The following is a 21,810-nucleotide window of genomic DNA, read 5'->3' as shown; positions in this document are numbered from 1 at the left end:
TCAGGAGTCTACCTGGATAACTGGTGATGCCAATGGCAAAGCTTTGAACCCCTCACTTGTGTGGCTTTTGCGGGACCTGCCTGTCCTCGCTGATGTGCAGCCTGAATCATTTCTCCATCATAATCTTCTTCCTCTCTCTTTGAACTGCCGGCGCCACCTCCTCTCACCCTCCCACTCTCTGTAGCCGAGCTGAAAAGCTTTGAGATAGAGGGAGAGAGAAAGGCAAAGAAAAAAAAGACGATGCTCTGGTAGTTAACACTGTGGGAAAAAATGAGAGACAAAAAAATAAGGTCAGAGTTGACGTATAAGAGCTGACACCGGCGCCCATCAGCACGCCACCCGCTCCTTGCTTTGTTACATATTCTCGCCGTCTTATCGTTTCACAGGCGGCTGGTGCAGAGGCTGATATGACAAGCTCTCTGTCCATCTGGGCACGCTCTATTTTCACCAACGCTCATTTCGCGGGGGGCACCGGAGCACAACGCCCAAATAGTGTGTCGGTGTCTGTAGTGGACCGGCGAGGGTCTGAGTCACCGGCTTAGCGCGCCCACACCGCCATGATACAGCACGAAATAACAGGCTGACAGGGCTGCTGGCGGAGGCATCGTGTGGGTGTGTGTGTGTGTGTGTGTGTGTGTGTGGTACCTGTGTGGGTGGGTGAGAGTGTGTGGAACATCCACACTCGTTCCCGATGTGTGCAGTCATGTCTGCAATGCAGCACTCGGGTTATTTTTTTTTGCAGGAGTCAGTATTGTTTATGTTGTGTGTCTCGATGCCTCCCAAGGCTGTTTGTTAGATGAGAGGATTACTGACGCCATGGGGAACAGGAGGATGATTTTCTGATTATATAGTTCTCCCGCTGGGACACCCCTGCCAAAACAGGATCACTCTTACAGCTGCTCCTTGTCAAATGTTTCCCTGACATAGACGCGAACTGAGGGCAAATACAAGTCAAATGTCATAGTTTCATTGCCAAGGAAAGAATAACAAAAATGCTGTTTCTGAGACGTAATCACTGCTTTAAAAGTCATAGTAGAAGTCATTGCACTGACATGATCCAAAAGGTTGATAAGATGTACTGTAGAGAGAGATGATGGTTTTTTTTTTTGCATGAAAGGGAAAAAAGGCCTTATCTTGTGTGTAGAGACATACTGATTTACATACTTTTTGAAGAGAAATCTGCTTTTTTTTTAATTGTTCTTTAACTTGCTGGTTTTACCATTCTCTTTTTGAATAATAGAAGATGAAGCAAGACCAGTAAAAGTCCCTCCATCAAGATCATAAAGGAAAAAGACATCCAAGAACATATTAAAAAGCCAAACGTGGCCACAAATCTGCATTGCAGACATTCAATAAAGCAATCAAGTCCTCCTCAAATCCTTTGCAGACATCTGAGACATTATTTTTCTTTCTTCTGGTGCAGGTTAGTTGCAAAAGTCTAAAGAAAATGTTTTAGACTGGACCTTGCAATGCAGAAAATCCACTTAAATTAGATGTTTTTATTGCGAAGTGTGTGAAATGTGTGAAATTTAATTAAAAAAAATTAGTCTACCTGTACTTGAGTGTGTGTACTTGAGTGTGTGTACTTGAGTGTGTGTACTTGAGTGTGTGTGTTTTATACTGTGACTATTTCCTTATCCTCTTCCCGGCAAGGGTCCATCCCGGCCGACTTGCCCTCGTCCCCCCTCCCATTAGCTTTCCCCCTCTGTGCCCCCTGTCCCCCCGTCAGCCTTTAACCTGTGATTGGAGACAGCAGGCTGCTCTTTCTGCAAGCCGTGTCCAATCAGGTGAGTCGAATCTGATATGGAAAGGTAAAATCCGGGAAGATTGCAGGCTGTGTTTATTTTGCGATAGGAGGGAAAGCAGTTCCCCCCGTTTTTTTTTTTTAAAACAATCACATAAGAGTATTTGCATATAAATGACAGACCGGTGGCTGTCAGGGATCAGAGGGAGTTGGGGAGAGAGACAAACGACAGATGAAGATGAAGTGTCATGAGAGTAAAGAGCAGGAAGACAGGGAGAGATGGTGGGAGAGAGACAGAGCGGTTTTATCAACTGGGAGGTAAATGTCACTGCAATAATGTCAACTATCAATCTTTGCATCTACATAATCTTTCTGAAAAAATATTAAATATGCTCATGTTGGATTCCCTTGAATGTATTCTTGGAAAAACATGAATTAGCTTTCTCTCCACATGTGAAACCACCCTCTCTGTACATTGTCTTTGTATTGCTCTGGCCATTGACTATTCCTTTATCATGTCCCCTCACTGCACAGCCCCTCCCTCTGTATATACATTGACTACTGTCCCCAGTTGGTTATAGATTGTCTGCTATGTCACCATATGGACAATAACTCTGGTAATTTTAGCATTTACAGTTCCTGATTGTTGCTATGCCATTACATCAACAGTAGACTAGTGGTAATTTCCCTCCTGCAATTTTAGAAAAAGTGGATTTCCTATTCAAAGCCTGGGTCTTTCTTATTGTTCCAGATATGTGTGTGTGTGTGTTTATGTAGACCAGTAAGAACATAATCTCACATGCAGAGGCTGATTGCCTTATTGGCTGATGACTCATTCTCTCTTGCAACCTGCTGGAGGTACTTCAATCATGCAGGTAATCTGCTCCTTTACGCCAGTAGCCCAGAGGTTACAGTCCCCACCCGTCAGAGCTATTTTCCTCTTAATTGAGACCCACTCTGCTGCGGCAACGTTTTCACAAGTGCGTGCGTGCGTGCGTCCGTCCGTCCGTCCGTCTGTCCAATCAGCCCAGGCCCAATGTATGCATGCCTTTCTGATTGAATTACACAGCGGCTTTATGGAGAAAAATGGTTGCGAACCATCTCCTTGAGTGCTTATGAGAAAATAGACACTCTCCGTGGTGACCTGACTCAATCTGCATACGATTACCCCTCAGCGGACCTGTAACCAAATTTATGAGCTGATCACCTCCTCTCCAGAGGCAGCACGGGTGACAGTGAATTGACAGTAAAATGCAGACAGTGACATAACATTTGTTTAGCTTTATTGAGGTGCCCTTTAAATACTAGAATTTCTTTTTATGCATGTTTACGAGCATCTTGGTCGCATCTGTTTTGCATCGTTTCAGCTAACAAGATTTTTTTTTTTTTAATACATTTTGCCCAGGCCTATAGATGCAATATCTATAAAGCCATATGCATATTAAAGCATTTTACATTCTATAAACTAAATAAGTGAGTGTTGACTTGAGGTAGAGTGGTCCTTTCAACAGTGAAATAATACATATATAAATAATGGTATATAATATGTATATTTTGTAAGTTTAATCAGCTTTAAGACTCAAAAGACCTTCTTAAAAGGCATAATCTTGTTTACTTTGCTCCATATTTGCATTAAACCTTGGGTTATTATTTATATGAATACATTTTAACATAAAAAAATGAATCTATGCAGCCAATTACTTTTGTCATCAAACACAAGTTGTTTTTGCTTTTTCATATAAATCACTTCCTTGGTTTAGTTTTGGCATTAAACATGAGGATGAAAGCCTTTATTGTAAATGAGGCACCAGTCTTTTTAACAGTTGGACAAATGAGACAAACATGAAAACAAGGCAGGCCCTGTCTTTGTTTAATGGCGTGGTTAAATCGGGATATGGCTAGAAGACCCCATTTCGGTGATGTCAGTGAATATGCTCTATGAAATCCTAATTTCCAGCGACGGGCAAACATTTGTACTTTGACCATTTGGCAGCTGACATCTGACAGTTACTTTTTTCCAGCTGACAAACAGATCTGTGTGGACCCATTTAGGACCAACCACAAAGAAATCACCACTCTTGTATTTATGGGTGAATTGGACTCCTTATTCACTTATGGAGCATGATGACATCACCATGTCTATTGGCTAGCGCTCCGACACATTGTATGTGATAGGCTAAGGGGTGGGACATCTTTAAGTGGTTGACCAATCACAACAGAGCCAGCCAGCTAACCAACCAATCAGAATTCAGTATTCATATAGGCTGTGAAATAAGTATCATAACATGGAAATAATCAAGTAAAGTAACCCAAAAAGTACACTAAAGCAGAATGTACTTAGTTTCAATCCACCACTGGTTACGGGCCATGTGCAACAGAGCCTCAAACGCTGCTTCTGTTGTTATTATCAGACAGCAGATTGGCCAATTCCCCCACCAATTGTGATCCAGCAGAATGGAAATCTGGTGAGCAGGGAAATGTTAATCGAGTTCAATTAGGCTTTGTACCATGTTTGTTTCCCGCCAACAGATTAAGCAGAATCCCCACCCTCGCTTACTGAAATGAATGATAACCCTCCGTCAAAAGTCTGCAACGGGTAATTTGAGGATAGGTGGAAGATGACAGATACTGGCGCTGGCAAATAGATAAATACAGCAAGCCCTTTGAACGACTTCACCCTTGAAGGGAAATTCATTTAGGATTTCTGATGCTTTTCTTTATTTTTCTTGAGCTTCTCAGTGACACTGTGGGGATATTGTTTGAACATCCTGTGCAGTAATCAAATGCCTCGGGGTGCTTTAAGAAACATCCTTTATCTGGCAGTGATTCCCTGCTGAATAGACCGACATGTTATACATTTCCACTAGTCATCAACCATTTCATTTTTTGAAATCTCTTTTAATCAGGCTTGTATTAGAAGGATCGAACATGCATGAAATGTAAGTACTTAATCCAAAGATCTCCATTTAAGCATGTTTAGTGTTTTTACTTACTATGCAGGTGCATTTGTAATATTTTGCATGATATCATATATTGCCCTGTAGTGGGAAATGTGTATTACTTGATCAACATTAGGTATAACTCTTGGATTAACTTCATTTTTCTAACAACCATTTATGTGTTTTATGAGGGAAACATTTCAGATTCTGAATTAGGACACATAATTAGAAGTGAAACCACCTTGGCTTGGGTTGTCTTTACCTTAATCCTTCAAGTTATTATTATCACAAACGAATTAACAAGTGCTCAATAAGCGGTGGTAGAACCCTTTGTTGCCATAGCAACATGTAGACTTAATCACAAATGAAAGGACTGTGGTTGTTTGGTAGCTCGCATAGAACACCTCACCTTCTCCAGCTCTTGTATTTGCTTGGTTTGATTCAGTCTAGTTTTCCCTTTTGTTTCATTGTCTTGCTCCTGGGAGGACCCACAAAAAGAGATTTGGCGTTGATTTCAAAGCATTGCATCTGATTTAATTCTCACGACTCATTCTTGCTGATTCAGATTCATGGCGCATCAGGAAAGGTGCTGCAGATGTTGCACATAGGTTACATAAGCTGACAAATAAACATGGCACAGTAGAAGCAACACATACATAAATGAGCAAGTAAGGCCCCCTTCATTTTATTTAAAATGTATAAAAAATTCAACGTTAATATTTCTCTCGTCACTCTGTCTGATAGCATAAACACCTCGTGCTTTTCCCCTCTACCATCTTTTGTCCAGCACCTACCAGTGTTTTGCTTGTGTTCCCAGCACGGTACACATACAGTACCACACAATTCAACACAACACCGGCATGGTTTAATCAATCCCCCACCATCACACACTCCCCCCCCCCCCCCCAGTCACCCCGCTGACTGCAGCACACACTGCACCTCGCTGATTGGATGCAGAGTTGCTTCTTTGGTAAATAAAACATTTATAGAGGCTCAATTAGCGCAGCCTGTTGAGTCTGCTGCAGCTGTGCTCGCCAGCTGTTTTAAAAGGAAGAGTGATGCAGGGAGGTGAGGCGAGGGAAAAGAGGATGTCAGGAACAGGAAGGGGAAAATGTATAAGGTAAGATGAAGCAAGAGACTTGGTTTTTGATTTGGTGCTGGACCAGTTGGTTTTTCCAAATATATAAAAAAGTAAGTTAAATAGCAGAGAGAAATATATGTTTTAATTAAAGTTTCACAAGCTGATTTGCAGTGATGGAAAAGTAAAGATTTCACTACAGATCTCTGTCAGGAATCTGGTTGGGAATTTATTTAGAACCATTCACTAGGCTGTTATGGTCAGAAGTCGTTTTTATTGCAAAAGTTATTGTCTCTGTTAAGTCTGCTTCTAATGATCCTACAGGAGGCTTGTATCTGCTTCCCTTGATGCCCATCAGCAGGTTAGCTGCACAACATGTTACCTCATTGATTTACTCCAGTTAAAATTGTTCAACAATCCCAAAACAGGAAGTTAAACTAACAGATAGCTGGCTAATCCTGATTCTTGAGACAGGCCACAAATGACCTGAAGTTGTGTTTTTCCCACCTTTTAAAAAAACACACAGATGTATTGTATCCTTCATACACACACTTGCTTTCACTCACTATCAGGCTTGGGGAGTAGCGTATTACAGGTAACGGATAATCAGGATACAAAAAAAGATAACTGGACTCCCTTACATTTATATAAAGAAATCTGATTAATGGTACATTTCTTAAACATTTGGGATTACTAGCAGGGTTGCAATATTACTAAAAAGCACTTAATATAATAATAATAATAATAATAATAATACACTTAAAGGTGGGGTAGGTAAGTTTGAGAAAGCGGCTCGAGATACACTTTTTGTTATATTCCATGGAATGCTCTTAACATCCCGATAGCAATGAATATCTGAAGTGCTTTGACAAAAAATCCATAAAAGAATGTAATCTGTGGAAGCCGTGGTACTGTAAAAAGCACGACCAATCATCTGAGCCGGCCCGGCTAAAATAACTGGATGGCCTACCTGCCTGTCAGCCTTCCATCTGTGCACAAACTTATCTCGTGCCCTCATTGGTCATGTGCGCGTTCGTGTGTGTTGGAGGAGGGGCTCTGTAAGGAAGTGGCAGATTTTCTCCGGTTGTGTATTTTCAAATTCCAGCGCACTCGAGCTGGTTTCTCCGAAATGACCTACAGTACCCCACCTTTAATTTAAAAACACCTTATTGATATGTATTTTCTATTTTCCTTATTTGCATTTCATTTATTATATTGTTATTATTTGCTTTTCAATCAGCACCCCTGGAGTTGGTATGGTGTGTGTGACTGCTCTCTTGTGTGTAAGAATTGATCAAAATGAAATGCCAATTTTAGATTTCGCATGAATCTCATATGCTCCCAAAGATGGGAATAAACAATCTGGTGATCAAAACCATCCCTTTGCCTGCTGTGCATGAATAAGGCAGTTATTATTATTCAATGTCTGAAACATTTTTTGATTGACAGTTGGTGCACTTTATTAGATTTCTTATCAGGAAGACCCCCATTGCTCCACCTTGGCATGTGCCGCAGCACAGTATGAGACGAGCTGCTTTATTTTCTTTTCATTTATATGACTGGTCTGAATGCCGCTTCACTGCAGCTTCTGATTTCCTTAGGTCAAATGTAGATGAGTGCCATTCAAACAGATATTGACGGAGGATTGCCAGTAAATAGTCGATTCATGTGTGAGATAGTGACACAAGAGTCGAATATAAATACAGGCATGTTTGTAGCTTGTCGGTGAAGGCAGGGTCAGGTGCTGCACAATGAGTGAATTTAGCCTGCTTGCTTTTGTCCTTTTTTAAATGAGCTTTTAATTAAATTCAGTATGTTAAAGGTGTGCATACGAACATATTTGAGCTTCTGGATTAATTGTGATACAAGGATTGCTGGAAAAGCACATGAAGAGACGGACTGATGCCAGCACTGAAATTGGTCCTGCCCCGGTCTTGCCACATACCCTTTTCATGATTTATAAATGGCCCTCTGCTTGGCTTGGTGATGATGGCTCCAAACCCTTTTAAAGTAACTTAATCCCCCTTTCTTCTGTCCTTTTCTTTCAGTGGAAGGCTGCACAGATTGGTCAGTGGACTACCTGAAATACAAGGTGCTTCTGGGGGAACCTGTACGGATTAAGTGCGCTTTATTCTATGGATATATCCGGGCCAACTACACCCATGCACAGAGCGCTGGACTCAGCCTCATGTGGTACAAAAGTGCAGGACACGGGGACTTCGAGGAACCCATCAGTTTTGACGGCACGAGGATGAGCAAAGAGGAGGACGCCATATGGTTTCGACCTGCAGAGCTGGACGATGTGGGGTATTATTCCTGCGTTTTAAGGTAAGTGGAGAAATACTGCTCTCCTCTTAACTGTCGAATTTAAATTGGTGTTTTTATTGCTTTGCCTTTGACTTGAGCAAGCGTTTGTGAGAAAGTCTTTATCCGTTTAGTAGTGTGAGTAAAATAGTGCGGGTAAATAATATCCTCTGAAGACCCTGTGGGCATGAGTGAAGCTATTTGAAAGTCCTCCTCTGGGGATTTCTAATGAAGTCTCTCTCATCTACAGTATGGCCACAAGGGCACTGCTCCTTGGTCCACAGAGCATCTAACAGCGTGAGGTTCTATATGCTAAATTATTTCTTTATTCTCCTCTGGGGGACAGTATGAGTGCAATTGTTAAATCGATTATTCTTCTTTCCTCACAAGTCCTTCTTTCTGAGCAAGGAGTGAGGTGAAAGAGAATGGACAGTAATTCTGCATGATAAGACTGAGGATAGGAGAAAGTCCTCCCACAATCTTCCTTTTCCACTTGACTGATGGTTGTTTGATTTATGACTTCTATAATGTGGTGAAATGTCTGGCTTCCTACCTCACATTGGCAGGAATTGTTATTAACGTCAAGGTTGTGTCGACATATTTTAAAATGGCAAAGCGACTTTCTTGGAAGAGCAAGTGGGACTTTAAAAAAAAAATCCTGAAAGAAAAGAACTGATATTTTCTGGAAACATTTAATTTAGCTTAAACACAAATGATTTAGTAGACAGGAGAATAATGTAGTCTCGAGCACCCAGCACAGGTCTCCATGTGTTTCATAAGCTCAACTCTAAGAGGTTTTGGCTATTACTATTCATCACCATTAGCACTCTTCCCCCTTTGCTGTGGCGGTCGCCGTGAATAGAAACGGGCAGCACCAATCCAACAATTCTCTATTCAGCGACACTGGCAGCATTTTCTGGAGGTAGACAATCAGTCAGCTCAGAGTTATTGTGTAATCACGCAGAAAGTAGAGCCATGAGATTTGATTTGGAAAAGTAGCGCTGCTTTGTCGCCAGTCTCCGCCATTCAAGAACCAAATTAAGGGGCAACACTTATGTGCCCACCATGGAGAGGAATAACAATAGTTCTGAATGCAGAGCACTTTTGCACCGCACATGATTTTCTCTCTGCAGACGTTTCTTTTGGACTATTGTTGCGTTCTGGAGGTTTTTCAGTCATGACAAGGATGTTTACTTTTTTGCTTAACTTTCAACTCCATTCACATGGAATACGTACAACGCTGACATTTACTAACAATGGCTGCATTGATGCTGCAATCAGCTGCACTGATTTTCACTGTTAATCATGCAGCTGTGGGGGACGGGGGGGTTTCAGATCTTTATTGTAGGAAGTAGACACCAGATACACTGATTACTTCCAGCACAGTAAGACCATGTCGTGAAGAAGCTTTCTAAATCTGATGAGGGACTCAAACTGTTTCAGGAAAGACTATAAAAGGGAAATTAAAAAATATTGCATTTATTATTATATAAGTTAAAAAAATATCATATTGAAAAGCCTTACTGTGTTTCATTATTATCATTATTATTATTATTATTATTATTATTTATTATAGCATTATTATGAATATTTTATTATAATTATTATTACTTGTATTATTAACATCATTATTATTCATTAATAATTACAAGTCATCCATTTAAAATTACTTTTACTTAAAGTATTTGCTTGAAAACAAACTTAAGTGCCAATATGTGTGATGTCTACTGATACCAGATTTGCCACCTTAGAGTTGCAGAAACAAGCCGAATGATGTGCACATGCTTTGTTGCTATATAGTAATAACTTATTAACCTTGTGGGTAAAGGGTATTTTCTCTGTGCCGGCTCATTAGTCAGCTATATGGTGACATACGGTGGCTTTCATCAGGGGGGAGGGTCTGTTTTAAAAGGATTAGGTTATTGGATACTGGGCGTGTGTGTCACATGCAGCGTTCTGAAGTGCAGAGCAATGCATGCGTCGGATCACGTGGGTCCATCAAATTGGAATGATTTATAGTCCAGTATTAGCATATTCTGTGTGTTGTGCAGACACAGTAATAAGGCCAAGGCTCAGTCCAAATGACTGACAGCAATGGTTTAAGAGGACCAGGCTTTTGATTGCTTAGACAATTTCTGAAAATGATTTTATTCACATTTTAGAGAGAGCCTCTCCGTAGTAATAACATTGCATTTAAACACTAAGCTAATGACCTTAAATGGTTACAGTAGGACATTTGCGAGCTTTTGTCGCATTCTTCATTCGAGCGTTGACAATGTGTTAAAAATGTAGAAATGGATTCCTCCAATTTTACAACCACACAGCAGCGCCGTTATGTAGACGTGACTCATTTGCAATTCCCACTCACCGCAGCCAAATCAGAGGATTGCTCTTCTCTTTTGTCTCGGCAGCGTGGGTCCTATAGATGATCAGCGCTTGCATATGTTAACATATCGCTTTTGGATTAGGCTCCTGGCAGTGTTTTAACGTGAGGAGATTCTCTCCCATTTTGAAAACATGAAGGGACCTGGGGAGTTAGAGCACTGAGCGGTGGAACGAATGCATCACAGCGCAACAATACATCTTCTCTCACTGGATACATGTCATACTTGAGCATGTTATAACAATTCAATCCCAGTTACTATGGTCTCTCATGATGTTATTGTCTCAAAACAAGAACTGATAGTGTGTCCAAGAATGTTATGATGTCCGCAGACAACATCTAGAAATGATCTTTCCACTGTGAATTTCACCTATGGAACTTACATGCACAAAAACCTATATAACACACTACAGGAAGGGGTCAACTCCAAAAAGCCCCCTTTTAATTATATATTGAGTTAACAAAGCCGTTTTTGAGCTTTTATTGTATACTTACCCACTTTCTGTTGTAGCTATTCAGCTGTGAGTTTATGGTGTGCTTCTCATATGGCATCAGTAATATAAGGACTGTCAGTCAGTGTGTTCAGAGATGTGTTTGCCAGCTGCCTGTCACAGGTGTTATTGCACTAGGCAAAGCTTCACAGTGCAGGCAGTGTATTCACAACAGACCCACATCAGCCAGAGAACACACACTGCTGCACACACACTTAGAAGCCAATGTGTTATCATCAAGCAAAACTCTGTTGATGATTCCCAGCAAATTACATTTTGGTTATTCCTGTATTGGTTTTATGGATTTCCAATGCAATGCATGAATTATAGTAAAACAAAGTACATTTTCCATGACATTACCGCTAGTCCTCTTCTCTCATCTTTGTGTATTTGCTCAGCTGCACTCAAGGTGTCAGAGGGCATTGTCTTACGCGAACACACACCAACACACACACACAGACATATAGCAGTTGCACTGACAGGAACTTAATGTGCCTCCAATCTGTATGTAAAAGCAGGCCAAGATGACACACACATGTACACAATAAACATTCAGAGCATGTATGCCTGTCTCTTTCGCTCACACACACACACACACACACACACACACACACACACACACACACACACACACACACACACACACACACACACACACACACACACACATCCACATGCATTAAGGACATATGATGTGGGCCACATACTGTACATGAGTGGAAGTGAGCAGATGGAGAGTGATGTGTGTCAAATCGAGGGTTTTCAGATGTCCTACCCCTGAGGAGGTCTGTCGTATGCAGAGCGAAAACATCTGCAGAAGAGTGACACAAACACACACACCCAGGTCATCCGGTTAGTTGGAGGATACCACTATCTCCTCAGCACTGCTGAGAGTCTCTCTGTAAGCCTATTAGCATAACAACGTTTCTAATTCCTGCTATTTTGTTACCTGGCTGACGGATGAGACATCAGAGTAAAAGCCGGTATGGCTAACAGGACATGAAAAGGGAGTAGATGTTTTGGAAATAATAACATAAATCTTATTTTTAAAACAGCAAGGGTAGCAACATGTTTGCAGTGCACTGTACTGTAAGTGAGCGGGTATCATTGTTTCAGTGCCAGAGCCACCACTCACCTCATGCTCACCTCAATCTCATGAAGTTTAATCACTGCCAGCTCTCTGCAGACTTTTAAAGTCACTGATCTCTCCATCCAGCCTCTCTTCATAATGTAGCATGATTTCCTCCATTGCTTTGTCCTCTATGCTCAACTGCAGCATAAATTAGCAGGGCAAACTGATTTGATGGATGTCTGTTACGGCTTTGATACAATCACATGCCGGTTTTAACGCTTCTGTAGGAGTGCTTAGCAACTTCACGCTAATCATCTTTGCTGTGTCAAAAGCTATTAAGTGTGGGGTCTCCAGCCATTCTACATTTTATTAATTCAGTTTCAGGAGACCGAAGCTGTGAAAAAGGAGCATTGTTCTTGGCCCATAAAGTGCAATCACCAACTTACCTTGACTTCTGGTCAAACCAATGCCCAAACAGAGACCCATATCCTCAGTGTATCGATCTGTTTGCAGTGTGCTGGGAGTACAGAGTCAAATTAAGGACAGCTGTAGCAGTGCAGGGAGAATCCCACTTCTTTGGCAGGTAGCTAATGTTTCACCTTTAACCCCGTTCACCGGTGTTGGCAAGCTGCCACAGTCCCGGGCTTATTAATGGGTTTCCTGCATGCCCTGCAAAGCGTGGGCTGTCACCAGCAGAGGACAAAGAGAGGATAACATAGGAGTACATCTGTATGTGTGTGTGTGTGTGTGTCCATTTGTTTATGGAGGACTGGACCTCACCTGGTACCAGGGTTGGGAAGGATACTTAAAAAATGTATTCAGGTACAATTACTAGTTACCTCCCAACAACACACACACTTTGAAAAGCACTTCCTCTCCGCTCCCGACTGCAGCCATGTTGCCTGTGTTAGTATTGGTCGGCAGGAGTGTCTGGTGATCTCTCAGGGAAGTGACAGTCAGAATAGGCCGTCTGGAACACTCTGTCATTCAGATCGAGTCAGGACCTGTCCAATTGATCCAGCCCAGCTGTCAGAGCCAATGAGAGACGCTAGACTAAGGAGCAGCATGGATGGTTTGGGCTGCCAGCGGTTATGGATGATGTATAATATAAGGTTGGAGTTATAAGATACCTGGCAGAAGACAATCAGTTAGCTGTGGCTCTGTGGAATAGCTTCACGAGAAGGGCTGCAACAAAGAGGCCCTGATGGATGTTAATCAGTGGTGGTTCTTCCAAATGAGGCCCATATGGATGGGGTTTTGAAGTCAATGAAATTAAAAGTGGCTTTTTCATCTAGTTATCCGAACAAAGGTATTCTCCACCCTCAACTTCTGGCATCTGGCTCATTGGGTCTGGATAATTAGGATTCATTCTCTTTGAATATTTTGGAATCTCCAGATGTTGCACAAAACAGTGCAGGGGAGTCGGTGGGAGAGAAACTCCCTCTTGAGGGAACTTTGGGATTTTAGAATTTAAAAAAAACCTATATACTGTAAAACACAGGGAAGGGAAAACCCCAAAAAGCATAATAGGGCCTCTTAGATGGAAATTCAGGGGATCACCAAAGTCTTTAGGGTATCCATAAATGTCTGTATCATTTTTTGCTCCAATCCATCGTTTGGCTGTGGATATATTTGAATACATATTTGAACATTTAAAACGGGAATTAAAGTAAAATTCACAGGATCAAGAAAGATCAGTGAAGAGTTCTGTTGACTGGGGAAAATTCATCCGAGATTTGTTGACATTATCCTCAGACTAATAGTGCACTAAGGTGTTGTTAAACATTATCCAAGAAAGTAGTGCAGCACACATTACAGCAATGACTGAAGGACTTTTCCCAAACTACTTCTAGAGGTTGTGAGAGAGTTGGTGCTCGATCTAATGCAGCAGTTATTCACAGTGCCCAGGTGGAGTTTTCTTTAATTGTGTGATATGGATTTAAAGGTGCTTCATTCACGGTCTTGAGGTTATTGATGATGCTCCCCTATATTCTTTACACCTGTATAGAGAGCCTGCTCTGTCAACACAGCCTTTGGACAGTCTTTTAGTTGGCTCTATGTGGGTTAGTGGAGGCGCTTTTCCAGCAGCCATTGTTCGGTGATGTATGGGCTGCTGTTTGGGTTTAGTCCACCTTTCACACTGTGCTTTATTCAGCCCTGTGATGCAGCGCTGTGAACTTAGCCAGATATGCAGTGTGGATGTCTGATGCTACAATGGCGTGAGTGTGCACATTCTGGGGCCTCTGCTGGATGGTAAAAAACATCCATCTACTGAAGCAAATAAATGGGGAAAAGGTATATTTAAAATACTGATTTGTTTACATCCTTTGAACCGATTATTCTTTTCATAGGTGCAAAAACATCTCTTTTTTGTTTCATTTCAGTTGTTGTATTGAAAGCCCTGTGCATGGCATTATAATTCATCAATGAACGTCCACTATTTAAGTGGAAGGCTTTTTTGTGCATTTGTGCAGTGCTTCACTCGGACATTTTAATCAGCCTATATAGTATAGATATTCAGCTGTGAGTGAGCAATTCAGTTCCCGACCATTGATCGGGGCTTAACATAATATGGAAAAAACCAGAAGCACTTATTGACTTGTGATATCAATGTGGGGAAGACACAACCTTGACTTATTCCAAGTTAAAGATTTCTGATTCACTTTTTTTTCCATGTAGTTAAAATTCTTCGTATTTCTTTCATTTCCAGGCAAATCATTGAGAAATGGCAACAGGAGAATGAGGCCCAAATAGCAGAGTGCACACTCTTGAGTACCCCATACAATATTGGTATATTCCAGATATATATTTAAGTTTTCAATAACTGTAAAAGGATATTGGATATTTTCATGGGCCAAATCAAAAACTAAATATTTTAGTATGCTGAATGGATACATGTCTTTATGAAATTGCACTTTTCAGACTTCGATCCTACAGCATACCCGTTTTGATGTACGTTGGGCACTCTTTTGAAGAATAGGAATACAAATGTAATCCACCATGGGCCTACATTATGGCATTATGCTCTCAGCCAATTACAATGCATGGCCTTCACGCTCGTTCTGATTGGACATTTGTCCCATGCTTGATTCCATTTGATTAAGCCGAGCTAAAATGGCTCCTGACCAGAAGGCCAAATGTGACCAACCTTAGTTTATTTATTTCCAGGGTTGTATGTTATTCTTAGACACACATTTACACCCAGGTTAAATACATTATTTCCACATCCCAACGGAGGGATTTTTCTTTCGTTCACATGCTCAGCGCCAACCTCTTGGCTCTCCTGAGCAGAGCAAGTCATCAAACAAGATGCCAAACCATCACGATCTGATAGCGGGGACACTGACCTTCTCTTCCTCATATCTGATGGTGGTTTTTATCTGCCAGACAAATGTCAGAAATACCATTCCCCAAGCACAGTCACTTTGGCACCACAGCCAACTTTTCCTCCCCCCTCCCTGACGCCTCCCTGCTTCCCCTCTCTTCCTGCTGAACTGAACGGTGGAGACAACTGCAATACCACAGCTATCAGCCAGGGGTATATTAGAGAGGACTCACCTCTTGCCTGTATCCTAACAGTGAGCGTATAATAATAATTGAAAGATCAAGTGGCCAAAAAGCAAGTAAACATAACAACAAACCTACATTGTTTGATTAACTATGACCAGTTTACATCTTTTCACCTCTACACTCAATGCAACAGCCCTCTCCTGCAGACACATTGCTAGTAAGAAAAGGTTTTGCATTTGATATGCAGAGCAGTATGGCTGCTCATACATTACCCCCACAGGGCCCAGGGACCAATGAATAAGGTCATGACAGAGTTAGAGTAGAATACAATGGAGACAAATTGTTTGTTCTTGTTATGAAATCAGGTTGCTAGCATAACGATGAGTGGGGGATGTCGTGGAATGGGAAATGAGATCCCTGAAGGCATCAACTCGACTAATACATTTGCACACAAGAGGTGCTTCAGTCAGCTTGAGATTAACAAGCAGGAGATCTCAGTATTGTTGGAAAATATATTCGTTTTTTGCAGGATTATGCGATGAGATTATTGATTTTGCGGATGTATATGTATACTGCAGTGTGTATTTTTATAACCAGAGTTTTAGGACTCCTTGGGGTCCTTTAAGAGCTTCAAGAGGGTCTTCACTGGAAATGTAATTACTCTTTAAGGTCTTTTCATGAATGCTAGCCCTAATGTACTCCTCTCGTGTTTTACCATGTCATTTAAGTCACTAAAGTAAGCATCCATTTTAAATAAAAACCTGCCGATGTTTGGAAAAACTCAGACATCTAGTTAAATACATATGATCTTGTCTAGCTGCAATTTAAACCAAATAAGTCATCTTCGTTCAAAATTGTGAATCAATTCCTATTCCTACAATGCAGAGATACTGCTTGTCTTTATTCCATGTGTATCCTTCCGTATCCATATGTGTGAATGCGAGTGTGTGCCTGCCTCATAACAGCACAGACAGGTGCAGGCATGAGTTTTTTCCCAGCATGGCAAAACTTCATTATCTGCAGAGGTGGTGTGTTTTCCTCCCTGAGACATTGTGTACTACAAGACAAGAGAGAAGCAGGCAGCAATGGAAGCATGGACAGAGACAAACCCCAAGCAGAGGGAGGTAAAGAGAAAGGGGGGTGGATGGCGGGAGTCGGTTGTTCCAGCATGGCAGACAAGTGCCACACTCGTAGACAGAGGCTAAGTAGGAGCAAGTTGGCCCACAGTCAGATTTGGGCAGCCGGGGTGCTTAATCATCCCGGGCTTGGTGCGAGAGCTGACAGGTGAGTTATGAGCGGCCGCTACAGGTAGGATCCCAGTCTTCCCACTGCTTACTATGACCTTCGCTCTGGCCATAAATAATGCAGGTACCATAAAAAAACTGATTTAGGATAACTGGGCCGGCCCTGTCTTGGTCTGGGTTAATCTTGGCTTGGTGTGGACAGCAGGGAAGGCACTGTGCAGAGTACTGGAGGCTGTATGATATATGTTTATATAAATACTCGGGTTCAATCTCTAGCTCCTTATCGAGGCCACTTTTCTGACCTCTCAGTGTTTTGTCAGTCTTGGTCTTCGCCATTGTTTGATGTTGACGATTCGCTGCCTGTCTAAAGCTGTTGTTACGTCTGTCTCCGCAGTGACAATGCACATCCAATCATGCCAGGCTGCATTAGCTGCAGTGTGTGTGTCCTCTCAGCAACGATCTGTTTTTACATCCACCCTTCACATTGATGTAGCCCTGGTCGACATTTCAATCCAATCTCAGGTAAATGCTGATGTAAGAGGCAGCAACATGGACCAATAATGTCGCTCATACACTTGGGCCCTGTAGTTGAGAGTCCCTTAAAGAGAACATTTTCAGGTTCATATTTACATTTAGTGTCTCTCCTGTGACATGTCTCCATGCTTTGATGTTCAAAAAGCTCTTTATATGTCTCATACTGCCTGTGCTGCAGCATCTCCGTTCACCCTCTGTCTGAAACCAGAGTCTGATAGACCAGACTTGTCTAGTGCGTCCATATAAAAAGTGGAAGCTTCCTTCACAGATGATATCTATACTTTACTGAATACAAAACATGCATTCAATAAGTTGCAATCTTTCAGTTTAACCTGGCATGTACAGTGTAGACACAGACAAGCAAACAGGAGCACGGTAATGATTTGGCAGATTTGAGCAATATGTCTTCTGAGCCGGATGCCCTGATGACAGTAGGACTATTCCTGTGACGGTTTTAGAAAGCTGCGGTGATGGAGGATGTGCCTGGCTGGGTAGCGAAACCATTTAAGCCGATGAGACATTTGGGATGCTGCCATATTAACAATGACAATCTTCTTGAAATAGGTTGATATATACAGACGGTAGTTTTCAAACTTTTGCATTTAAAAGTTATTGCAAGTATTTACCTCGTGAATGATTTGTATTTTATGACATCAGCATTAACATAAACCTCATTCATCTATAATTAAAATGCTGACTAGGTCCTGATTCAAGACCTTCATGTTATTTTACAGCATAGGTCAACATCCTATATCAAATATGTAAATGGTTAATATGTGGTGGGTTCATTTTACTGCCCTGTAATGACATTATACCCAGGTAACCTTTCATCAACCTTGTGCTGTGCGCTGAGACAATACTCAGAGACAGTTATTGTTAGTTGAGAGTAAGCTCTAATGAGTAATCGCAATTATTTCATCATCCATTTTCTATTAGAGAGGAGTTGTTTTAATTAACAGATTCATTAAGTTAGTTCATTAATTTCCCCACAGGTGCCCCGGATCCTCGGGAGGATTTCAAATCAATTCTGCTGCCTATTATTTAATATCAGAGCGAACAGTCGCTGAGATAAAGGGCAGGTTTGCATCTGGTTTTATTGCCCTGTGAGTTAGATTTAATGACGGCCAATAGAATAAAATAAAAATACAGTGGATGTTTTTTGTTAGGAGGGATCTAACTACCTAGGCTTCATACATAAATCTACAAATTAACCCCTGAGCTTAACCACTTCTAAATCCCATGGGTATATTTTACTGAAGTGTTTCCCCACAGTGTGCCAATCAAAATCCTCTCAGCATGCTGCTTAACTCCTTACTGACCATTGCACATCATTTCATGCCGCGTGTTGCAGTCCTCTGCCTGCCCTCCAGCTGCATACAGTATCTGTCAGCCTGACACTTCTCCCAGCTGATGTACGCCGGATGCTATCTATCATTGCCACGACATTGCATAGCCCCTTCGGTTTGACACATTTGACAGACAGTGTCACCTATTAACGCCATGGCATCAGCTAGCTTGTTATCACTGTATGTGCAGTAGTATTTAAGTCACTGGAATATAGATCATTTTTAGTTCTTAGGATTGTCTTCATGAATATTACACCTGTGTGAATAGTCACCTAGCTCTCCAGGCTCAAAAGGCGTCACGATGGATGTGAAATGTTGGAAAGACATCGTAGGACACAGTGTTGGCCCACACCATCGATCACTCTTGCTGAGCAGATGACACAATTCTCTCCCTCTCTCTGTCTTCCAGTTTATCAGTGCTGCCCAGAATATTTAGCAGGGAAGAGAGCGCTCCCGTGGGATCTCATTTGCACAGGTGTCCATCTGGTAGGAGTTGTCTGGGATAATCTCCACATCATGTCACATTTGCATCAACGGCACACTCACTCCCTGTAAAGGGGGAGTGCTCGGCCAGTTTCGAGCGGCGAGGGATTGTTTGCCGACACTGTAGCTAAGACCAGTGTGTGCTGTACTAATCCACGAGGCAGTTAATGCAGCGCAATTATGTTAGGATTTAACATGTTTGTAATTGTTTGTTGGTTCAGCTCAATTTGTGTAACCAGCTTTAGTTGGAAAATTAGCGATGAGATTTTCCTAAACACTGCCAATTTGCTTTGGTCTTTTAACCAGCGGGGGGTGGGATTTCCTTCATTCGGGCTGGAGTACTTGTCAATTATGACTGTCTTCTTAGCCGCTTTCACCAAAGAAAAGGTGCTCCTATTGAACCCATCGATCATTAAAGGACCTTTGCTTTTATTTCCCTCTCTTCAAATAGCACAGCGTTCCCGAGAATCAATGTGTTCATCGACTCCTGTGTCCTGTCCTGTGAATTACTCGAGCAACAGATCCAATCTCAAAATCGCTGTCTCATTAATGACCCAAACAGGAAAGAAGTAAATGCCAAGCAGCTGCATCTTTACTTCTCATGTAACCCGTGAAGCATCCCTTTCTGATGCCCTACAAGGTTACACATGATAAAGCTCGACACAGATTGGTTTAGTATTTAAAGGCATGTGTTCCCAATAGAGGGGCAACACAAATCACCATACTGCATACACCAGGCGTTAAAATGAAGTGTTTATTCCACCGTGGATAAAAACGCCCCGGTATCTGTGAGTCCAGGCAAGCATATAGTCTTCAAACATTACAAGTGATCTTGCATTTTACTCCCATTCTCCCGTCGCGTTATAAATTCCCTTCTTTATGTATATGACCTGAGCATTTGCAGTACATCAATTGCAGCAAGTAATTTTCTGCTAGCTCGCACTGTATCTGCTTAACGCGTGAAAACAAAACGCTCAATCAATCTCAGAGCGCTGTTGACATTCAAGGCTGTCGCTGCATGTTACCGACAGTGTCCCTTCCCCTTGTACACACACACATATACACTATATACAGTATTTATACACACACTATGTGTCTATAATTGTCTGGATTAAGGGTCATATTGGATATGATGGTGCAACATTCTAAAGAACCGTTTTAGCCCTTGTGAATTGTGGAAATAATTAATGTTTTTTCCCAGAGGAAGGCTTCTACACATCTGCCTCTGCTGCATTTAGCTATTCATATGTAATCTAATGAATGAGACTTTGAGTGTATGTGAAACTGGAGCTGGACTGCTGGCAGCTTTTGCTTGCTTTCTTCTGCCAACACTTCATTATGATTTCTTTTCTCCAACTGATTCATTAACCTTTTCTTTTTTCCTTTCTGCAGGAACTCTACATACTGCATGAAGGTGTCCATGTCTCTCACGGTGGCAGAGAACGACACAGACCTCTGCTTCAACTCCAAAATGAGGTTCTTTGAGAAGGCCGAACTGAGCAAAAACAAAGACATCACCTGCCCGGGCATCGATGATTATGTACAGCCAGGAGCGCAGCCGGATATCGTGTGGTACAAGGTAACATGCACCCTTTCTCTCAAATAATAACCACTGATTTAATTTCCTTTAAAAGGCAGAGGCGCCCCGTTTTTGTCTGTCACCTGAAACCCATCACGCACATTATTAAAAAGCTTCTTTATAGGGAGCTATCTGAGGAGTAACTTCGTTAAGGTCAGCTTCATTCAGATTTTAATGAACTTCAAGCACCGTGACTTTTGAAGCATTTATTAAATAAATATATATCTGACACAGATTAATCTATTCACCGTGTACAGGCACATCTAGCTTTCTCCTACGCCCACAGTGTAACTGAACCGCGCAGACCTCCTTGTGTCCAACGGGCCACTTTGATAGAGCTGTTCGGCGGAGCTCGGGGGGCCAATTCATCAAACGTTAAAGTGTGCTGGATTAGGTGGCCAAAAAGCTTCTTCAGTTTCCCATTGAATCAAATTAAAGTAGCAGATAATGACTGTGGGCTCCACACCCTCTGGTTATTGGCTCTCGCTGTGTCAGTGGGGGCTGATTTAATTCTGGGAGGCCTGTCTTGGACCACAGTTCGAAACCATCCCACAGTGGCCCAGTTTTCCTTTGCCTCAGGTGTTCTGTGGCCCTAAATCTGCCTTAAGACAAAAAACTGTAATGTGTGACAGCAGTGGACACAAATGACCATAATCTAAGGAATTGAACCATTTTAGAAGTGCTTTACGAGCTTTTAATGCTCAAGTATCCTCCTGTTTACATAGTTAAAGGTGGGGTAGGTAAGTTTGAGAAACCGGCTCGAGATACACTTTTTGTTATATTCCATGGAATGCTCTTAACATCCCGATAGCAATGAATATATTAAGTGCTTTGACAAAAAATCCATAAAAAATGTAATCTGTGGAAGCCGTAGTACTGTAAAAAGCACGACCAATCATCTGAGCCGGCCCGGCTAAAATAACTGGATGGCCTACCTGCCTGTCAGCCTTCCATCTGTGCACAAACTTATCTCGTGCCCTCATTGGTCATGTGCGCGTTCGTGTGTGTTGGAGGAGGGGCTCTATAAGGAAGTGGCAGATTTTCTCCGGTTGTGTATTTTCAAATTCTAGCGCACTCGAGCTGGTTTCTCCAAAATGACCTAC

At 41.9% G+C, this 21,810-nt stretch overlaps 1 protein-coding gene across 1 annotated transcript in view; it reads left to right on the top strand.

The window, feature by feature from the left end:
• LOC117498885 (interleukin-1 receptor accessory protein-like 1-B) overlaps window positions 1-21,810 on the top strand; it is a 170,849-nt gene that overhangs the window by 58,717 nt on the left and 90,322 nt on the right. Inside the window, exons 3-4 of the mRNA XM_034151044.1 lie at window positions 7,810-8,089; window positions 20,521-20,707. Coding sequence (XP_034006935.1) covers window positions 7,810-8,089; window positions 20,521-20,707 — 467 coding nt within the window. The remainder of the gene's footprint in view (window positions 1-7,809; window positions 8,090-20,520; window positions 20,708-21,810) is intronic.

The sequence above is a fragment of the Trematomus bernacchii genome, unplaced genomic scaffold (genome assembly GCF_902827165.1).
Source record: "Trematomus bernacchii unplaced genomic scaffold, fTreBer1.1, whole genome shotgun sequence".
Lineage (NCBI taxonomy): Eukaryota > Metazoa > Chordata > Actinopteri > Perciformes > Nototheniidae > Trematomus > Trematomus bernacchii.
The sequence above is the reverse complement of the archived record's forward strand: the minus strand, read 5'-3'. Positions and strand labels throughout refer to the sequence as shown.